Source organism: Lontra canadensis, unplaced genomic scaffold, assembly GCF_010015895.1.
Source record: "Lontra canadensis isolate GAN:19392208 unplaced genomic scaffold, GSC_riverotter_1.0 scaffold9, whole genome shotgun sequence".
Classification (NCBI taxonomy): Eukaryota; Metazoa; Chordata; class Mammalia; order Carnivora; family Mustelidae; genus Lontra; species Lontra canadensis.
In genome coordinates, this window is record NW_022631003.1 from 5,976,241 (window position 1) to 5,999,198 (window position 22,958).

Below are 22,958 nucleotides of genomic sequence, written 5' to 3' on the forward strand. Positions count from 1 at the left end.
AAGAGGAAAAAAGAAATCTCACTCTCTCTTCAGGCTGTGTGAGACACAGGGAGGAGGTGGCTGTTTGTAGGCCAGGAAAAGAATCCTCACCTAACATAATCATGCTGGCATCCTTAAAGAGAACTGTGAGAAAATCAATTTCTTTGTTTGCACTAACCAGTCTATGTTGCTTTGTAACAGCAAAGATCTAAACATCAAATTATTCTGCAACTTAAATAGAATTTTTATCAAAATTGCATTAGGCTTTCCACAGAACTTAAAAAAAAACTGATTCTAAAAAAATCTAAACAAAGTGCAAAAAAGCTAAAATATTCCTGAGAAACAAAAAAGCTGGAAAACTTGGCCTACCAGATATCATAATTTAAGACTAAAGCTTTAGTGGAAAGGTGGGGTAGGGGGAGGATGGAATAAATAGGAGAAGGGGATCAAGAGTACACTTATCATGATGAGCACTGTGTAATATATAGAATTATTGAATCATATTGTACGCCTCCAACTGATATAACATTGTATGTTATCTATACTGTGAGGAAGGAAGTTAGGAAATTAAGAAGTTAGGAAGGAAGGAAAGAAGGAGAAAGCTATAGTAAGAACAGTACTGACACAAGCAAAGAGATCAATATACTGAATAGAGTACAGGAAAACTGATAAAATATCAAGGTTGATATTACAACTGAGTGAGGAAAGGGTATATTGGAGCAATGAGTTCCCTAATATGCAAAAAGACACACACACACCCTCACATCATTCAGTATACACAGTAGTCAAATACACATGAATTAAAAAATAAATTAGATATCTTTAATGACTTCAGAAACACCTGCAGATGCACACACACTCACACAAATGATATACAGAATATTTACAGCAATACTGCCAGAATTCACAGCAAGTAGTGACTGGATACCTGAAGATAGATACTAAAAAGCTTAGAGAATATTACAAGAAAACTAGAGAAGATACACACAAAAAACTGAAGAAGTCCTAACAGTAAACTGCAGGAAAAAACACTTAAGAGGAAAATGTCTAAGAGAAGATGGTGAAAATGTTAATTTAGCAATGTCTTCATTTTTATATATAATCATCCCAGCTTCCATCTTCAGTTTAAGCTTAATTTAACTTAAAACCTGACTGAAAACTAATTTGTTTTTAGACATAAAATTTCTAATATCCTATCATCAGTATTTTTTCACTTACTACATCCTAAGTATAAGCCCACATCGAGTCTTAGATAAGCATTTTAATGGCTATTTTATCCCATACTACACAAAGCTAATTGATAACTATTCCCCATTCAGAATGGATACTTAAGTTGTTTCCATTTCTTCCCCCTACTATAAATAGTACTAGGGCAAACAGCCTTGTAAATAAATTTTAGATCTTATCTCTGATGATTTACTTATGAATAAGTGTGTTTTTTTAAACTTTCTAATTTTACCTTATTTTACATTAATTGAAAAGTTCAATCCTTTAAAAATCTTAAATCTGGGGCGCCTGGTTGGCTCAGTGGGTTAAAGCCTCTGCCTTCAGCTCGGGTCATGATCCTGGGATCCTGGGATCGAGCCCTGCATCAGCCCTGCATCGGGCTCTCTGCTCAGCAGGAAGCCTGCTTCCTCCTCTCTGTCTGCCTCTCTGCCTACTTTGTGATCTCTGTCTGTCAAATAAATAAATAAAATCTTAAAAAAATAAAAAAAATTTAAAAAATAAAATAAAAATCTTAAATCTGCTAGTTTGATAAATCTGGGGCATTTTAAGTAATAATCTTTTTATATTTGTATATTATTCTTTCTCCTAAAGATAATCTCCTAAAGATTTTTTTCCCCTAAAGAAACTTAGCAAAAATCCTTAAAACTATAAGAGTTGCCCAACACAACTTACACTTCTACATCCATCAAATCTTAATTTTAATGATATCATATATACATACTCTTTGACAACCTATTCCTTTAAATTTTTGAGATACACAGGCCTGGGCTACTTTGCAGTATTTCTTAGTACAAAGCTGCACAATTCTGCTTTGCATAACATTCATCTGATTCATATTTGCAGTCTTGATTTGCCACTGCAACCTTAGATTTCGGATCACTGCCATTTTTAGTCTTTTGTGTAAGGTTAGCCTTTCATGATTAAACTTAAGTCCAAATAAATTGCATCCATCACATTTTATTAAATTTAGCATTTCTGATAAAGCCTATTTTACTCAATGCCTATATATATATTTTTTTCATTTTTTCCAAATCTCTCAATTTTAAAAATATCTAAGAACTGACATAGGAAGTAGCAACCCAGCGTTAGCATAATGATATTCTCAGTTTTTATTGAGCTTACTGGCAAGTATTCTAAATCACTTTAACCTTCAAATTTACTTTTAATATCACCTATTATAAACATGCCCCAATTAGTTTTCCTTTATAAATCTGATTAAGTGTCTTTTTAAAGCTCTTTCTACATGTTGCTTTTCAGGAAGGTTTAAAAACTTAAAATTATGTTCAGAGTATAAAATAAGACAACTGAAGATACACTGTTATCAGGTCAAAAAGCTGGGCAAGAATCTTGATAATTACCTATCTATGTGAATTTGGGCAAGACCTAACAACTTCTCTTAACCTCAATGTTTCCATCAGTTAGAAAACAGGATTAGGATTAATGTGGTTTGTTTTCCTAATGGCAAAATTGCTCTGGGAACTAAGTCAATCAATAGATCTGAAACAACTATAAAACCAAAACAACACTGAATAAATGTAAGGTATATATGAGATGACAATTATTTAATGAACAGTAGAAAAGACTAAGAACTTACTTGTTAGGACAAATAATTTAGATCAATAAAAAATTCATTACACTACAAAACACTTAAGCTGGGTATCCTATTATGGGAAACTAAAATAAAATTTATACAGTTGATCCTCGTGCCTACTTGCTAAAATTTATTTCTAACTCCAAAATCAGTACTCATGGTGCTTTTACAGTCATACACGGTTATATGCAAAGTGGCAAAAAATATGAGTCACCCCATGTACACAATGCCGGTTGAGCTGAACGAGGCAGTAGTCCGCCTACTTGTTCCAGCTCTCATACTATAAACAAGTTATCTTTTCACGGTCGATTCTGTGCCACACTTTTTCCCTATAAGTGCTTTTTGTTGGCTATTTTGCTATTTAAAATGGCCTCCTACTGTAGTGCTGACATGTTATCTAATGTTTTCCTAAACACAAGAGGGCTGTGATGTGCCTTACAGAGATAACAGGTGTGTTAGATACGCTTTGTTCAGGCATGGGTTATAATGCAGCTGGCTGTGAGTTCAGTGTTAATCAATTAGTGATAAATATTAAACTTGATATTTATACAGAAACACATATAAAACCAAGGTTATGTACTGATGGCTGACAAAAATGTGTGACCAGAGATTTGCCATTTATTTTTACCCTAGGAGCAACAGGTTTAGTATTTGCTGATTCAGTGTTTGCAGAAACTTCAGAGAACATAATTAGTGCATATAATGAAAATTGACTGTAACTCTATTTTTCACAACTGGTCTAATCAGTTTAAATTACATATGAGGAAAAGTGCAGAATCAACAGCAAAGAGGCTGAAGGTCAACAAGATAGATACTCGCTGACAAGAGCTGCCATTTTTAACTCCATTATCTTAATCATTATCTTGTATCATGAACCTTATGACTCTTTCCTAACATCCCTTGTGCTTCCATTATAAGTTATTCTGGGCTCTTTCTGTTCCCTTCTTATACAGGTTTCCTGAGCACTTATCTCTGCCCTCAAAGTTTAATACTGAAAAACAGGAAAAAAAAAAATACAGCTCTAAAATCACATAGGGCATGGAGATCTGGTTCTTTTATAACATAGAGAAGCATGAACTTTTTTTTTTTTTAATAATCAGAATTTAAAGTTATTTGTGATTTCATTCCACATTCCATGAGCAGCACACACATATACAAACATTCAAATAAAAGAAATCATAAATGTCACTTAAAACCTATGTGGACACAATGATCCAGTCACACTTAACATTTTTTACACGTCAGGTATGTCCTGAGTTTTATTACATTCATCTCAAGAAGTCTATGAGACAGTACTATGATAATCCCTCCTTTACAGACAAGTATAAAAACCTGATATTCTCATACTATAATTTTTATTTGAAAAATTAAATACATGCAATTTGTTCAGTGCATCTAAAAAATGGACTTTATGACAATCTATTCTAAAGGTAGAATTATTCAAATAAGGCAAGTTAAATTGACTTGATTAGGCTGACCTTCCTTTCAAAATCTACCTGTTACATTCTCAACTCCCTAGCTTTGGAAACTTGCATAGCTATTTTATTCTATCTCCAAATAAGGAAGAAAAAAAGGAAAAAACTCAAGTCAGACTACAAAAAATGCTCTGGCATAAAGTTTTCCTTATTTGTAATTTACTAATTTTTCTGCTTTTCTCTCCACTTATATGCACAACAGATTAAGAGAAGAGCAACAGTCTAAAATTATTTTGAGATGTGAATCTGACTTTTCTCATGATATAAAATTTACTGTCCAATTTAGGAAACAAAATGAGAAAATATGTCTGGAATACTAATGTCATTTCAGAGGTCAGTGCTTTTTGTAAATTTAAAATAGACGAGGTAACAAAAGTAAGCACACCCGTTTTACCTAAATGTTCCAATGAGACAATTCTAATGTTTAATAAATCCTTGAAGAACAATTTTTATGTCAAAGCTTAGTACAAGGCAGAATTAGCTTGTGGAAACTGCCACATGGAAATATTTCAAAAGATACTTATGCTAAGGAAATATTTTTTAAGCACTATACTTTCTGAAACTAATCATTTAACACTATAAAAATGTAAGAATGACAGGCACAATTCTATGCCTCAGTCTCAAAATAAGCATTTTTATTTTTTAATACTTTGTTTTCATTTAAAACAAAACAAGACAATAAAAACACAATGGTCTAAAATGCAAGACTGTGAAGTAAAACTAGGTATTAAAGTTATTCAGAACAGTCATAAGTCAACAAAAAAGGCATTCAATTTAAAAACCTATTTTATGTTTTTTATGGTAATGTTTTGAAAAGTGATTTATTAACAGACATTTGTGAAACATGTGCCTTTATTTTAATAAAACAGACTGTCTTACCGATTGAGCTTTTTCTACATAAAAATGTCAAAAGTTGACCTTGGTCTTATTTCTTCAATATATGCACATGCACACCACATGATTACAATTTCAACTTATTACTTTTTTAAAGCATACTACATTGAAATAATCAGCAAACATTTGAAGATACAGTACTGCGTGCCTTTCATGATGCAAAAGAGAAAATTAACCGCTACCAACCACAAAATTTAAAAAGTTTAATATTTAGAGAAAACAGTTTGATACTGCAACATGAAAATCACAGTTTAGTAAAAAAAAGGTTTCGAATAGGTGTTGTTGAATAAGATTGAAACAGACTAGCCTGCATTTCCTTTTTGCCTTCCTTTTTTTTTTTTTTTTTTTTTTTTTAAAGTGTGTGTTTCTATCCCAGCCTTACCAGAGACTAGCTATATAGATCTGGGCAAGGATAACAGCTTAACCTATTTAAGCCCAAATTTTCTCATTTATAAAATATGAAGATAAAAATATTAACATATAGGGGCACCTGAGTGGCTCAGTGAGTTAAAGCCTTTGCCTTTGGCTCAGGTCATGATCCCAGGGTTCTGGGATCGAGCCCCACCCACATCAGGCTCTCTGCTCGGCAGGAAGCCTGCTTCTCCCCTCTCTCTCTGCCTACCTCTCTGCCTACTTGTGACCTCTGTCAAATAAACATATAAAATCTTAAAAAAAAAATTAACATATAGAATGTGTATTAAATACAAAGTATTTATGCCCTTTAAACACTCAATAATAGCTACTATTATTACTGATGTAGTCATTGAAAGCAGCTTTCAAAAGTGGTCTCTAAAATATGAAACATTTGAAAACAATATTTACTTTGGTTCACACTTATTTTTTTCCTAGAAATACTGTTTTACTGCAGCAAATCATTAGTTGCTCAGTCCTAATGTTAAATTGTTATAACACATTCATTTAAATAACAAAAATTGCTTTAGATACGACCTTTATAACCAAAGGATATCATTCCAAAACCAGAAGAACCATGTTACATACATCCAGAATTTGGTTGCCAAATATATTCCAAGGGGCAATGCACTATGCATTGAATGATCAAAAAAGGATCTGCAAAATACAAGTTTTTAAAAAATTTGAGCTCATATTTTCTTGTAAAAATGAGTAATAATTTAAATGAAAATTATACACATTCCACATAGTTTAATGGTTTCCTCTGGTTTAATCAAAACCCAGAAATCCAGGACGCTTAAATACCAAGAGCATTTTTCATGGTAATCAATAATAAATAAGTACACAGCTGAATCAGTCAGCAAGATTCTGAAGCTCCTAATTTGCCAAGAAATAGAATTATAATTCTGTGTACTTTTCAACCTCAGAATTTCAGTCTATTCTTATTCTCTTAAATTAATAATTCACTTTAGTAATATTTAGTAACTATCATTTGGCATATTCTTCACCAAAGACAAATAATTTTGACAAACGAGTACAAAATAGTCCTCCAGTTTTTATGTTTCATTATTTTTCCTTACCTACACACTCTTGTTAAGCTTTTAGTACAGCTTTTCAAATAGAATGAACTGGTCAGTGTAATGGAATTGAAGGTCATTATGTACAGAATTTAGACTTGGGGGGGGAAATGTGTATTAATGAATTATATTAAACATAAGCAGGATCAACTATCCATGTAAGCTAAGTAGGAAGTCTTCCTACTTATGGGATCCCTTGGGGCTCCTAGAAACACTAAACTAGGATTAAGCCTCTCTCTGACAGTTAACACATTAGTGTATTACCAGCCATTCTCATCTCTGTATATATTTTCAGAACTCCTTTTTTTTGAAATTCAGGTGAAAACAAAGTACTAAAGAAAGAGAGGTACACAGAAAGTTCTAGATCATAGACAACTGCCTAGGTTTGCTGAATGGGCAACTTAAAGGAATGAGATCTAAGCATAGGAAGAAAGGAAAAGATCACAATGTTCTAAAGAAAAATGAGGGAGGAAAAGACACAAAGGCTGAGTCTTACTGCATATGCTTAGACTCTCTCTACCTTAGTACTAAAATCAAACCTCCTTCTTGCATATTGCTTAAGACCAAAGAAAATATAATTCCTATGGAAAGGTAAGCTCAAGCATTATAATTACCGAGAAATATACAATATGTACATTACAGTTAAAGTTGAACGAGCTTAAGTCTACTTCTACTGAAATGTTTTAAAATTGTATTTTAGCCTTAAAAATTATATGTTAAACTTTGATCAATGAAAGTACTTATAGAATTTCAACATTTCCATTTGTTTCCTATAGTTAAGGGTCTCTCATGGTTTATCTCTCTCTCTTGATTTCTGCCTATTCAGTTTTCCCTCCCTTCCCCTATGATCCTCTATGCTGTTTCTTATATTCCACATATAAGTGAAACCATATGATACAGTCTTTCTCTGATTGACCTGGGGTTGCAGGAGGGGAGTTGGGCGGGGGTGAGGTAACTGGGTGATGGGCATTAAGGAGGGCACGTGATGTGATGAGCACTGGATGTTACATGGAACTGATGAATTACTGAACTCTACATCTGAAAACAATGATGTACTATATGTTGGCGAAATGAATTTAAATTTAAAAAGATAAAAGAAAAAAAAAGAATTTCAACATTAAAAAACCTGAGGAGATTTCAGGTATGTCTGCCAAAATTCTTTAACATTAAATTAAAATGAAACATGTTACATAAAGGCAGTGTTCTAAATATACAAAATGTTAATTTTACATAGCAGGGTCCAAATTATATCCTCTCATGCAGAGTTAAAAATATAGTTAAAAACAACATACTTACTTTGAAAGAAATTGTACTGTAGCCCAAACGCCACCATACATTAGCCCTTTAATGAGCCAAGAATCAATATTTAGGTCTGCTATAAACCCAACCAGCCAAATAACTAGGAATGGAGTTCCTAGCATTACTTTCTGCCGAAATTCCTGTACAAAAAAACGAAAAACAAAAAACAAAAACTAGAAAGTTTGCATGTTTCAAGTAATCTGAATGTGAACCATTGTTATCTTTGTGTAAACATGCCAAAAGTGCAATTTATTCATTCAAATATACCTACTACGCACAGCTGCTATTCAAGGTGCTAGTCTCAGTCTTCTATAGACAGGCATTAAACAGACAATTTAGAAAGTACTTAAGTAAAATTGTGGAAATGAGAATATAAGTTATAGGAGTGGGTGTAGATATTAATATACAGAAGACAGCAGTACCACCTGTCAACACGTGAATAAACTAGAAAATAGTTCATGATGATGATACCCCACTAACACGGCCATTAATCACTAGAGAGAGAACCAGAATGACTTGACGTTTTAAGAGCTACATTCTCAGGTTAAGAAACCTGAGAATCCTCAGCCTGAAGAAGATACTTTGAATGATACATACAAACAGTACGCTAAAACATTAAAATGAGATAGAAAATAAAATCAAATAATACACAGGGTCCCAGAGTCCAGAGAATGAAGATTATGTGCTTGTAAACACATATTAAAGCATAGTGCTTAATACTCTGGAGGTACTTCCGCTGCATTTTTGTACTGACCAGTTGTTACTAAGTCTATTTCTAAGTACAAGACCTATCTATATCTACTTCCTTATAACATCCATCAAAGTTATATCTTCAGAGCAACACAAAGTCAAGTGTATTGCCTCCTCCACACTACAGCCCCTCACAGGCAGCTACCAAGTCTCTGGAGGTACCTTAAGTGACAGAACAATGTAAGATCTCCCAGCTATGATCTAACAAAGCTCAGAGTATAAACATTACTATCCTATTTACCTTTCTGAAGGCTAAAATATTACACTTCTTTAGTGCCCCATTTATACTGCTGGCTTTCAGTGAAATAAATACTTTTCAGACAAATGGCAATGTCTTTCCCAACTTAGCTACTGTAAATAATTTTCTGAATGGTGCTTAATTTTAGCTTGAAAAATAATTAAACATAACTTGAGTTTAATTTTATGCTGTAGTAAAATAATTAACCCTTCCAACCATTTTTTTTTAAAGATTTTATTTATTTACTTGACAGAGAGAGATCACAGTTAGGCAAAGAGGCAGGCAGAGGCGAGGGGCTGGGGTGAGATGGGGGGGTGGGATGCAGGCTCCCTGCTGAGCAGAGAGCCCGATGTGGGGCTCGATCCCAGGACCCTGGGATCATGACCTGAGCCGAAGGCAGAGGCTTTAACCCACTGAGACACCCAGGCACCCCGCTTCCAATCTTTTTTTTTCAACTCTAGTATGCATGGATTTTATATCAAGACATTAGAGAAGATTTATAACTTGGAGGACAGAATGTATGGTAAAGGGTGGGTACTGGTGGGAGAAAAGGAAGATACGTCACTGGAGAAGTATTTTCTAAAATTATCTGTAATTTGCCTTGTTTTTAGTTAAGATGCTTGCTCTCCCTCAGCAATAGCCACATTTTTTTTCATTATTAAAAATAAGGATACAATTTACATATAGTAAAAGTCACCATCTTTTGAGCATAGTTCTCCGAGTTTTGATTAACATACACTGTATGTCAGCATGAAAATCAAGACACAGAACAGTTCTAACAAGCCCTGAAATATCCTGTTGCTCCCAGTCCCAGCCTCTAACAGACACTAATCTCTACCCCTTTATTTTTTGCTTTGCAGCAATGTCTTACAAATGGAATCATACTGATGCAGTCTTTGAAGTCTGGCTTCTTTCACTTAGACAATGCATCTGACATTCACTCATGTATGTATCAGCAGTTTGTTCCTTTTTAATGCTGCCTACTATTCTATCATGGGATGTATCACAGTTTACTCATCTCCAGCTAAAGGACTAGGGTTGTTTACAAATTTGAAGACTGTGAATACAGCCATTATAAACATTTGCATATATGTTTTTGTGTGAACATAAACTCATTTCACTTGGATAAATATCTATGTGTGGGCTTCTGGAGTTTTGGTTTTTTCTTTAAAATGTTATTTAACATTTGTATTTCTGATACCATAAAGATGTTTAAATAAAAAAAGTAATGGTGATGTGCTGCTTTTACAGATATGATAAATCTGTTTTTTCTTGAATTTTATTATGGGAAATTTTAAATATATAGTAAGTTTGAAAGAATGTTATAGTAATTTTCATTTCCCTAATGACTAATGATATTGAACAGCTTTTCATGTGCTTATGTGCCATTTTTATATCTTTTTTGGTGAAATATGTCTTGTCTTTAACTCATTTTTCTAACTGGGTTGTTTGATTTCTTCACTGTTAAGTTGCAAAAAATTCTTTATACATTCTGGAAACTAGTCTTTTATTGGGATATATGGCTAGCAAATATTTTCTTCCAGTCTGTAGTTTATCTTTTCATCCTAATTAACAGAGTCTTTCACTGGACAAAAGTTTTTCATTCTGATGAAGTCTAATTGATCAGTTTTTACCTTCATGGATGATACTTTTCATGTCAAGTCTCTTGGTATAGTCCTAGATTCTGATGATTTTGTTTTTTCCTAAAAGTTTTACAGTTTTACATTTAAGTCTGTGAACCATTTTGAGTTAACTTTTCTATACAGTGTGAGGTTTGAGTAAAGGTTTCTTTATTATTATTTTGCTTATGCATGTCCAAATGTTCCAACACCATTTGTTGAAAAGGCTGTTTCTCCTCCACTGAATTACTTTTGCACTTCTGTAAGTCAGTAGGCATTTATCTCTGTGGTTCTGTTGCTGGGCTCTCTATTCTGTTGCAGTGATCTAGGTTGCTCCTCCAACAATACCACACAGTCTTGATTACCGTAGCTACAGGGCGTATCTTAAAATTCCACATAGTAATTTTTTTTTCAAAACTGTTTTAGCTATTCTTGATCTATTGCCTTTCCATATAAATTTTAGATTAATCCTGGCTATAAAGACAAACAAATCTTACTGGGATTTTTATTTAATTACATTAAGTTTGTATAACATTTTGGGTACAACTGACATAGTTACTGTGCTGAGTCTACCACTTCATGAACATAGCATGTCTCTCCATTTATTTAGATCATCGTTTATTTCTTTCATTGACATTAAAAACATTTCAGTATACAAGTAACTTTACATGTCTGGTTAGATTTACACCTAAGTATTCCAATTTTTTTGAGCAACTGTAAGTAATATTGTAGTAATTTTGGAGTCCACGTGTTTATTGCAAGTATATGGAATAAAATAAAATGTCCTGTGACTTGCTAAACTCATTTATTAGTTCCAGGAGTTTATTTTACAGATTCCTTGGGATAGAGACAATTATGTTACCACCAAGAGGGACAATTTTATTATTTTTTCCTTTCTGAACTATATACCTTTTAATTTCCTTTTCTTGCTTTATTTCACTAGCTAGAACTTCCCCCACTAAGTTGAACAGGAACAGTAAAAGGGAGATCGTTGCCTTATTCTTGACCTTAGGGAGAAATCACTCAGTCTTCCACCATTGTTAGTTGAAGGTTTTAGAAATGCTCTTTATCAAGTTCATGAAATTCTCTATTCCTATTTTTCTGAGCGTTTTATCATAAACGAACACTGATCTTTATCAAATGCTTTTTATGCATGGATATAATCATGATATTTTTCTTCTTTGTTAATAAGGTAGATTTCACTGAATAATTCTGAATATTAAATGAGCCTTACATTACTCTCATAAGCCCAGTTTGGTCATAGTGAGTAATTCCTTTTATGTAATGATTATTTCTATTTGTTAACATTTTGTTAAAGATTTTTAAGTGTACAATTGACCCTTGAATAACACAAGGGTTGGAGTACCAACCCCCATGTAATCCAAAACCTGCATATAACTTTTGACTCCCCCAAAACTTAACTACTTATAGCCTACTATTTTGACTAGAAGCCTTATCAATAACAAACAGTTGACTAAACATATTTTATATTATAATATATTTATAATAGATAAATATATAATATATATAAATATATAACATATTTATATTATATACTGTAGTCTTATAGCAAAACTATAGAAAAGGAAATGTTATTAATAAAATCATGAGTAAGAGAAAATATGTTACAATATTGTATTTACCAAAAAAAAAAATTGCCTAAGTGGACCACACAGTTGAAACCTGTGTTGTTCAAGGGTCAGCTGTATATTCATGAGGATGTTTGTTTATGGTTCTTTGTTTTGAACTGTCTTTGTATGGTTTTGATATCAGGGTAACACAGACTGTTTCCATTCTGTTACTTGCCTATGTAAGCAATTTGCCAATATTCTTACACATGAAGGGAGTTTCTTATAGACAGTATATAGCTGGATCATGCATTACAACACACAGAGCCAATAACTGTATTTTACTCAGTACGTTAGAATATTTTAATTTAGGGGCACCTGGTGGCTCAGTCGAGTAAGCGTCTGCCTTCGGCTCAGGTCATGATCTCGGGGTCCTGGGATCGAACCCCTGCTCAGCGGGGAGTCTGCTTCTCCCTCTCCCACTTGCCCTGCCTGTGTTCCCTCTCTTGCTATATCTCTCTCTGTCAAATAAATAAATAAAATCTTTTAAAAAAAGAATATTTTAATTTAATGTGATTATTGACATGTTGGGGTTTAAGTCTATAATTTTACTTTCTGTTTTCTTATGTTTTTGTTTCTCTTTTTCCTGCCTTCTTGTAGGTAACTGGAAAGCTTTTCAGAATTCTTTTCAGAATTTATAATATTTTCCAGTTTATCCTTCTGTATAGCTTTTTTTAGTGGTTACTCTATTATATAAACATAACTTATCACACTGGTGTCATCATTTTACAAGTTCAAAAGAAGTGTGGAAATCTTACCTGCCTTTATGTCCCTCCACCCTCCCCTGATAATTTTACAAATTGCCTCACATATATACCTACATTTAGAAACACATCAAACAATATTATAATTTTGCCCCAACTGCCAAGCATAATTTGGAAGGAATAAGATGAGAAGTCTACCACATTTATGCATAATTTTGTTTACTATGATCTTATCAAGATTTTTCCTTTTATCATTTCCTTTCTGTTTAGAGAACATTTCTTAAACATTCTTTTAGGGTAGGTCTGCTGGCAACAAATTCTCTTAATTTTCCTTTATCTGAGAATATATGGATTTCTCCTTTATTCCTTTTTTCTTTTTTTTCATTTGACAGAGATCAGAGGTAGGCAGGGTGGGGCGAGGGGTGGGGTAGGGAGGAGTGGAGGTAGGCTCCCCGTTGAGCAGAGAGCCTGATGCAGGGCTCGATCCCAGGACCCTGGGATCATGACCTGAGCGGAAGGCAGAGGCTTTAACCCACTGAGCCACCCAGGCGCCCCTCTCCTTTATTCTTGAAAAATATTTTTATACTGGGTTGACAGTTCTTTCCATTCAGCACTTGGAAAATGTGCCAGTTTCTTCTGGCTTCTATGGCTTCTGGTAAGAAATCCATTGTCATTTGAACTGTTTCACTCCTATTAGTTAAGGAGACTTAAAGAATTTTATTGTTTGGTTTTGGTTTCCAGAAGTTTGACTATGATGTGTGGAGGCAGGATTTCTTTGAGTTTATTCTGTTTAGGGTATATTCCACTTCCTAATCTGTAGGTTGGTCTTTTGTCAAACTTGGGGATTTTGTGGGCCTATCTTTTGGGTACTTTCTTAGTTCCACCCTCCTTCTTTTTCTGGGACCCCAATCATATCAATGTTAGATAATCTGTAATAACCATAGGTCCCTTAGGCTCTATTCATTTTTTTTTTCCAATTTATTTCCTTTTGTTCTTCAGAATGTCTAATTTTTATTGTTCTATCTTCAGGGTGACTGATTCTTTCCTCTGTGTCCTCTATTCTGCTGTTGAGCCCATTAACTCAGTTTGTTAAATATTGTTTACTGTAATTTTCAGTTTTAAAATTTCCATCTGGTTCTTCTGTATACTCTATTTCTATATTTCTACTTCATTGCTGAGATTACTTTTCATTTCTTTTAAGCACGTTCATAATTATTCATTGAAGCCTTTTTGTAATGGCTCTTTAAAATCTTTTGTCAGATAATTCTAGTATCTGTCATCATTTTGTTGGCATCTATTCGATTCTCTTTTCATCAATTTCACTTCTTCTTGGTCCCTGGTATGATGAGTGATCTTCATTTGATAACTGGACATTTGGGATATAATGAAACACTGGATCTTATTTAAACCTTTTCTTTTAGATGGATTCCTCTGATGTAGCTTGGCAGAATAAGGGGAGTGAAGCACCCACCCATTACTGCCAGGTGGGGTGGAAGTTCAGATATCAACTTTACTGACTTTACCGCCTGAGGACGGGATTCCTCATTACTGCCGGGCAAGGGCGGAACTTCCAGCTCCCCGTTATACCTCTACTAATACCTCCCTGGCTGGGAAGGTTAGGAGTGCCTCATTATTGTGTCCTATGTGGTCTTCCTGATAGAGCAGGGGATGGGACCTCATTAACAGCCAGTGGGATTAAAAACTTCCAACTCCTTATTTAAACCTGCTCTGTTAACAACCCCAGGAAAGAAGTTGGGGCACCTCATTACAGCCTGTTAAGGGTTAGAAGTTAGGCCTTTGCTGGTATGATTAACTGTGTATGATTTCTGGTATGAAAAACTGTGGGGCCAGAGTTTCTTCTGCAATATTTGGCTGTGGTAGAAAGTTATTTTCTTAGGTCTCTATCTTGCTAAGCTGACTCTTTTGTGAAGGTTCTTTAGCCAGAGAGCAGGATTTTGTTGGAGCCCTTCTGGTCTGTATCCATTTGTGATTCTAGGTTGTTGGCTTTGTCAGCTCTGTTTTTGGGATATATGAGGCAAAAAAGAGAACACATTTTTCAGGTCCTGAGCTCCCTATCCATTCAGGCTTTTTCTTTTCATCTCCCAGAGTTTCCCTACATTTCTTGTGTATGTAATGTCCAGGTTTTTCAGTTGTGCTTAGTATGGAAGAATAGGGTAAGTACAGCTTCTCCATCTTCCCAGGCTTATTTTCATATAATCAATAAACAATATTAAAGTAGGCAATATGTGAGATTTCCACTGTTAACCAAACGGATGGGGGTTTTTAAGTGTTGAAAAATACAATTTAGAGATTTCCTTCTAACTTATTATTAAGCATTTATTTAGGAGGCACTCGCTCTCTCTACCTCTGCCCCTACCCTGTGTCTAAAATTTTCTAACCTTAAAAATCCAAGAGCTTTTAAAATAGTTTTCTAAAACTAAGTTTCTCTCCACATCTATCTATTAGCACTGTCCAAAAATATTTTTCCCCCATTGGGATGACTTATTTTTAGTAAAATGCTACTGAATCCTAGGTGTAACTATTTCTTGTTTGGTTTTAAATACAGAACATACTTTACAGATTAGCAAATCAAGTCATGTTTATGATTTAAGTATTTCTAATGAGATGAAAAGGAAACAGTCTATATAAATACAAATACTTAATTACACAAAGCATGCAACCACTGTATGTTTTTATTTAATAATCTTTTCTAAAAATGTAATATATTTTACAATACTAATGCAAAAAACACCACCAAAACAAAAATAGGAACACTTGACTTCTGAACTGATCACAGTAATAAACACATGTTAATGAAATTGTGCTAAACTCTTTAATGAAGTTCTCTCTTAATTTTTTATTTTTTTAAAGATTTATTTTAGGGGCGCCTGGGTGGCAGGGTGGGTTAAAGCCTCTGCCTTCGGCTCAGGTCATGATACCAGGGTCCTGGGATCAAGCCCCGCATCAGGCTCTCTGCTCCGCGGGGAGCCTGCTTCCTCCTTTCTCTCTGCCTACTTGTGATCTCTGTCTGTCAAGTAAATAAATAAAATCTTACAAAAAAAAAAAAAAAGATTTTAGAGAGAGAAAGAACAAGTTGGGGGGCAGAGGGAAAGAGAATCCCAAGCAGACTCCATACTTAGCGCAGAGTCCCACACAGCCTGTGATCATGATCCAAGCTGAAACCAAGAATTGGATGCTCAACTGACTGTACAACCCAGGCATCCCTGAAGCTCTCTTTTTAAAAAGAAATCATATCCAAACACATAAACATGACAGTTCTTATTGCTATAATAAGTAACTACATATTATTAAACATCTAGAATTTACAAAGTCATTTTTATCTGACAATGTATTTTTTAAAAATCCTTTAGAATATTTACACTAAACAAAATGAAGGCATAAATATTATGGGATTTTCCAAAGCAATACAAGACACTTTTGTTATAAGCTTAGTTACAATGAGATATCAGGATTTATTCACTGTGTTGAGAAAAACTGCTTTAAATCCTAGAGAACAGAGCAAAATTAATGAAAATTGAAAAATAAACCATTTTCTGTGTTATATCTAATAGTAAAATGAAAGAGTTAACACGACATGCAAAAACTGCTCATTATTCTCAACTATGGGTTTGAAAATAGGCAAGTATTTTTTTAGATTTTATTTATTTGACAAAAAGAAAGTGGGATAGAGAGAGCACAAATGGGGAGAGGGAGAGGAAGAAGCAGTCTCCCTGCTGAGCAAAGGACCCTGGGATCATGACCTGAGCAAAAGGCAGACGCTTAACTAATGGAGCTACCCAGGCATCTTGAAAGGCAAGTTTATACACTATAAATCTGACTTTTCTCATGCTAAAGTAATGACCAATGGTTTTAATGCACTAAGGAAGTCTGAACTATAAATAAATGAGACATGTTTTCACGTTTTCCTTTGTCAAAATCTTGTCATTTTGTCCTGATAACACACAGATCATTAACTTTAAATAAATGGTATTACCACTAGAACAGACTAAATAAAAAGGTACTGAAGCCTTAATGTCTTCAACTTGTGATTACTGACAAATTAGCCAAATATCTTGTCAATTAATTTAGTATTTTAAAGAAACTGTCAGCTGATTTTTACACTTTTAAAAGGAAAGAAATTTTTAAGGAATATAGGCCCCTCTTTGGGGGAAATATTCTTATTTTTGAAATCATATTATTATAATTAGGCAACTGAACCAACAGTCATACAGTTTAACCTTGAAGGTATATGGAAGATCTAAAAGAGACTTTCCACAGAAAACTGAAGAATATAAGTTTCTCTCACTCTAAAAACGTTACAACATATCACAAAAGAATGGGCAGCTTGAATCAATTAGAGTTGTGACCAGTTTAAAAAGATATATATTTGGACTATAATTTTTCATAGTTTATTACCAATTAATAAATGCACTTAAACAAGAAGGACTTACTATCTCTCCATTGCTTAACAAAGGACAGTTGAATCAATGAACTAAAATTTATGTTAGCTTATGGAGATTTAAACAATTTTACATATAACCATCCTTCTTAATTATCAAATTACCAAGTAGGTAGAGCCCTGAAAAACTTTGCTATCTGACTTTGTCCTGAGTAATTTAGTATTTTAATTTAGTATTTTACACTGGCCAATGTATTTTAGTAATTTAGTATTTTACACTGGCCAATGGCAAAATAAAAAGCTAAAACTGCTCAGCTAAGAAAGTATGCCTATGAATTTTACTTAAAAAGATTATATGCTGAAAATCTTCAAACATGATTTACCTTATCAGCTTTCAGCTTTCTAAGGAAGGATGGATTGTCATATCCTTTTGCTTGTCTCGCCTCTTGCAAATGGTTGATCATCCACACGTTTTTTCTCTGTTTTGCCAAATCAAGTGCTGATTCACCCTGATTAGCAGAAAAAATTCACATTAAAAGTAAAAAGTAAAATATTTTAGTTATTTTTAAAGTACTCCCATAAAAATAAATTGAACAATTAGTTCATTAACATTGTTTTAACATTGGGCAAAGTCAAATACTAAAAGAATCTAAATCATTACTTATTATTATGCTTTCCCATTCAAGGTACAATCAGTAAATGTATTCACTCGTCTTATTCTATAGATTCTATTTTTGGTTGCATTTTCACTTATATTAAAGTAAATCAAAAAGTAGGTATTTTACCACCTGCTGGATCAGAAGCTATCATTCAGTTTATTAGTTATTTCGTATTCTTTAAGGGTTTTATTAGTAACACTTACTACTACAAAACATCCAACTATCATACCAAATTGCCAGAAACCTCTCGGTTTAATTTCAGTAATGACAAAGGTCTGAAGACAACAGGGAAGAAAAAGAAAAGTCAACTTCTATTTCTACTACTGTTGTACTGGCATTCTGATCATCTTAAATTCATTCACCCATCCAGGAATTTCCAAAGAGAATAACAGTAACAAAAAATAATGAAACTCAAGTTACGGACCTACAGCTCCCTTTAATCTCAAGAAGAATGCCAAAGAGTATTTAAGTGAATAGAACTAAGTGCTTTATAGATAGAAATAAGACATAAGCACCCCCAATTCTAGATTCATGCTTCTTTTTGACTTCATTAATTTAAAATCTTATTTCTCATTGTCTATTGTCAGACACCTACATTTCTATTCTATTTGATATTCTTCACTATTTATCTACTTCTTTAAATAGAAAAGCAAAATGAAAAATTTTGTGTGCCAAAATTTTGAGGATGTATGGATGAATATTCAAAATTAGTTAATAAAAAAGGAAAATACTGAAATTTTATTTTGAAAAACTGGATAAAAACAACAAAAAAAAAGCCTTGTAGTGCCTTACTTATGAGGGATGATTATCAAGTATAAAGTGCACTTTATTTAAAAGAAAAACACTAAAAAACAAAAAGCAAACAACAAAATAAGCACGGCCACCAACAGCAACAACTATAACAACACACCAATAATGACAAAAAGCCCAACCAATCCTTTAGTAAAAGGTCAACAGTATTTAATAAGGAATGGGCTAATCTAGATGAGTCTTCCACAAATAGGGATATTTATGGTAAAATATCTCCTCGCCTACTCAAAACTTCTATCACCTAAGTTGTAAGAACCAGCTAATTAATCCAAACTATAAAGATTACCTGAATAAAAGCAATCCCTTGAGTAACAATTCCCAGAGAATATCCTGCTGTTGCCTCGGTCCAGCTGAGCATCCCTTCCACTAGAGGGCCATGTGACACCTAAGGATTGCCTAGATAAAAAGATGGAGGGAGCTTTAAGAAATCTTCCAACTACTACTCCTCTAGTCTTCTGACTGCTTTTGTGTAGTTCTTTTATTCGGCTGGTAAAATAAACAAGCGATTAATGTAAAGAATGATACTAAAGCTCAGGTTCTGAAGTAAGTCTATATTTGATTACTCCATGTATCAGCCAAAATAGTAAGTGATAATAACAAGAGGAATAACAACAAGAATCATGGAGTATTTATAGACTATATAACTGGTAATAAAAGAAATTTTTCAAAGGTTTTGGTGAAATAAACATAATGGAAGGTGGAGGGTGGAAAATAACTTTTTCCCTGAGAGTGGATTTCCTTATTAAAACTAAAGAAAATTCTTTCTTGGAGACCATCTAGGTCAGGTACTTAAGAGGTAAAGAAAACCATTTTTAGAAAAAAAGTTTCTTACCTCATTTCAAGAAACCATATAAGAGTCTTTTAATCTATTAACAAAGCTTTTACAGCCTGCACAAAGTAAAAATTATGTTGTTTGATAAGTTTTAGAAAGAAAAAACTGGAAATGTTTGGGCAGCCTCCAGAGATTAGCTGTTCTCCCAAAATTCATCTAAATTCATCCATATAACCAAAACTTGTGGAGGGGGATACAACATTATTTTTTAAAAATTCACAAATGAGATGCTACCATAAAGAGGAATTACTGCATAGTTCATTAAAAAAATATATATTCTTAGTATCCCAAGTCACTTTTCCTTCCCTTACTGTTATCCCTTCACAAGATTTGGATTTATTCCATGTAACTGTTATCTGGGGCCATGGTTCTTAAATTTTTCTGAGTCATAGTTGATGAAAGCCATTGGCCTTCTCCCCAAAAGTACTGATAAAAGTAATTTTTTGTAACAATTTATGGGCCCACTCTCTAACCAAAATTCTCTGGTAGGTCCCAAATTAAGAATTTCTAATGTAAAGTATATGGTCATTCCTGTGCCTTCTAAGAATCAAAGTAGCATTTTAAAGTAACCTTATTTTGGAAAAAAAAAAAATCACTTATTTATATATTAGAAGAATGGAATTCCTTATTCAAATAACTAATATAAAGACAGATTTCTAAGAAACTTAAATTCAGTCTTATTTAGCAAATAGCTATTTTAGAAGAAATAGGATCAACTAACTATAGTTGTTTAATTATAACTATAGTTGTATCACTATAATACAAAGTATAATTTTTCATATTCTTTAAAGAATTCAACTTTTACTCCTATTACAGCCATATCCAGATTTGCAGACTACAGCTTTTTGGTTATAATTCATGATTATCAATTAGACTCTCTTTCTTAACACTTAAAATGAAAAATGGAAAAATATACAGGTATAGATCAGTTTTATTTGTCAAATTCCTGGACAAAGAATCTAGATTGTTTTTAATTAATGAATTTTTCCCTTTTGAAATTCACAGCAATTTGTTTATTTAATTAGCCTGCCATTCCACATAGCTAAAAGGCACAACACTTCATATTACATATGACTAAAATAGAGCCAATTCCTATCACCCTTGCCCCAAGAAAGTCTTCCTTCAGTCTTCACAATCTCAATATATATCACAAGACATTTATTTAGTCATCAAGATTGCCTTTCGTCTTCATATCTAATCTACTCTAAACTATCATTTCCAAATCCACAAATCTATTAAAATTGCAGGCCAAACTAACATCAGCTGCCTGATTTATTAAAATGGCCGAACTGATCTTCAGTCATCCCCTCCATTTTCTTAATTCTTTAATGCATTCTCCATCAGCAACCAAAGCAGTCTTTTAAAAATACTTAAAACACAAAGATTATAAAGCCATCCTTCACAAATCCTTCCAACTCCTTTTCATGACTGAGAACATAATTAAAGTTCCTTATCATGGCCTTGCGTGATCTGGCACCTACCTAAGTGACTTCACTCCTCTGCTCACTGCACTCAGCCCAGGCTGTCATTTTCTGTACCTCTAACAGCAAGCTTACTCCTGGCCTTGGGACTTGCATTTACAGGCTCCTCTACATGGAAACTTTTTTCCCACTTATCTTTGTATAACTGATCCCTTCTTCATCAGACAAGTCTCAAACAAATGTCATCTCCTCAGAGGTATTCACAAGTCACTCACAGCCCTCATCACTGCACATTTGCGTGTATGCATGAACATGTGTGTTTCAATTACAATTACAATTAATTGCTCCTTAATATGATGTAAATTCTGAAAAAATACGGACTTCAGCTATTTTATACACCTTGACTCACCACCACTAAAGGTGGTGACTAGACTGCAGCATAACAGGAATGCCAGAGTCCACCAGAAAAAACAGTTGATACTTATTTCATCTGTTAACTTCCACAAAAAGTACATTTTAAAACAAAAATCTACTTTTCCAATAGTGTGGATAGAAAGATTATTTTTACTCTGAAAGTATTAAATGTTCCCTGAGCAACTGAAGCAACTCGTTAGACTTTATTTCCTTTAAAAATAATGTCATTCCAAACAAGTCAGAGGAAGATAAATACCATATGATCTCACTTGTATGTGGAATCTAAAAAACAAAACAAACAAAACAAAACCAAGCTCACTAATACACAGAACAAACTCATGGTTGCCAGAAGCGGGGTTCAGGGGTGGGCGAAGGCAATTGAAACACACAAACTTCTAGTTTTAAAATAAGTCAAGTCCTGGAATGTATTTATAGCACAGCGACTATAGTTACTACTCTATTATATATCGGAAAGTTCCTAAGAGAGTAAATCTTAAGGGTTCCTATCACTAGGAAAGGACATTTTGTGACTATGTAAGGGTAACAATGCTGACTGGATCTGCTGTGGTGGTCATCCCACATGTTCAAATCATTATGTTGTATACCTAAAACTAGCATAATGTTGTATGCCAACTATACCTCAATTAAAAAGATAAAATGATGATGATAATGATGACAATGATGATGATTTCACTCCAGAAGCTACAAGGGAATCACATTTAAAATAACTTCTTTTGGGGGGCACTTGGATGGCTCAGTTGGTTAAGTGTCTGCCTCTTGGTTTTGGTTCAGGTCATGATCTCAGGCTCATGGGATCGAAACCCAAGTACAGCTCCACGCTCAATAAGGAGTCCACTTGAGACTCTCTCTCTCTCCCCCTCCCTCGGCTCACCTCCCCCCTCAACCATGCTTGCTCATGCTCTCTCTCAGAAAAAAAAAAGTTCCACATGCACGTTAATTATATGACACTGTAACTCTGGAAGTATTCACATGAACCATACTAACTAAGAAAGTTACATTCGAGGAGCACCTGGGTGGCTCAGTCGGTTAAGCATCTGCCTTCGTCTCAGGTCATATCCCAGGGTCCTAGGATTGGCTCCCTGCTCAGCAGGGAGTCGGCTTCTCCCTCTCCCCCGTCCCCCTGCTCATAAGTGCTCTCCCTCTTTCTCAAATAAATAAATAAGTAAATAAATAAAAAGAAAGCTATACTGGAGCTTATCCTATCTTGGTATCAAATAATTCATGTACCTGAACCTGCAAAACATTAAAAATATAAGGCTCAAACCATATAAATCATCTCAAATCTCTCTCTTACCATTACCTTTCTGTTGAAATTCATTACAGATTTTTTCTGCTAAGTCTAATAAAAGTTTATGCAATAGTTAATGTGAAGTGCAAGGGTTCATTATTTATTTGAAAGACATTAAATTTACAGGGCACCTGGGTGGCTCAGTGGGTTAAGCCTCTGCCTTCAGGTCATGATCTCAGGGACCTGGGATGGAGCCCCACATCAGGCTCTCTGCTCAGCAGGG

The 22,958-nt window shown here is 33.9% G+C and overlaps 1 protein-coding gene across 3 annotated transcripts in view; it reads right to left on the minus strand.

Moving 5' to 3' along the window:
• Positions 1 to 22,958, minus strand: part of ZDHHC17 (zinc finger DHHC-type palmitoyltransferase 17) — an 87,856-nt gene that overhangs the window by 15,621 nt on the left and 49,277 nt on the right. For all 3 annotated transcript variants that reach the window (XM_032854721.1, XM_032854722.1, XM_032854723.1), the window contains exons 8-10: positions 17,674 to 17,799; positions 7,950 to 8,092; positions 6,134 to 6,234 (exon numbers count right to left, since the gene is read on the minus strand). In XM_032854721.1, coding sequence (XP_032710612.1) covers positions 6,134 to 6,234; positions 7,950 to 8,092; positions 17,674 to 17,799 — 370 coding nt within the window. The remainder of the gene's footprint in view (positions 1 to 6,133; positions 6,235 to 7,949; positions 8,093 to 17,673; positions 17,800 to 22,958) is intronic.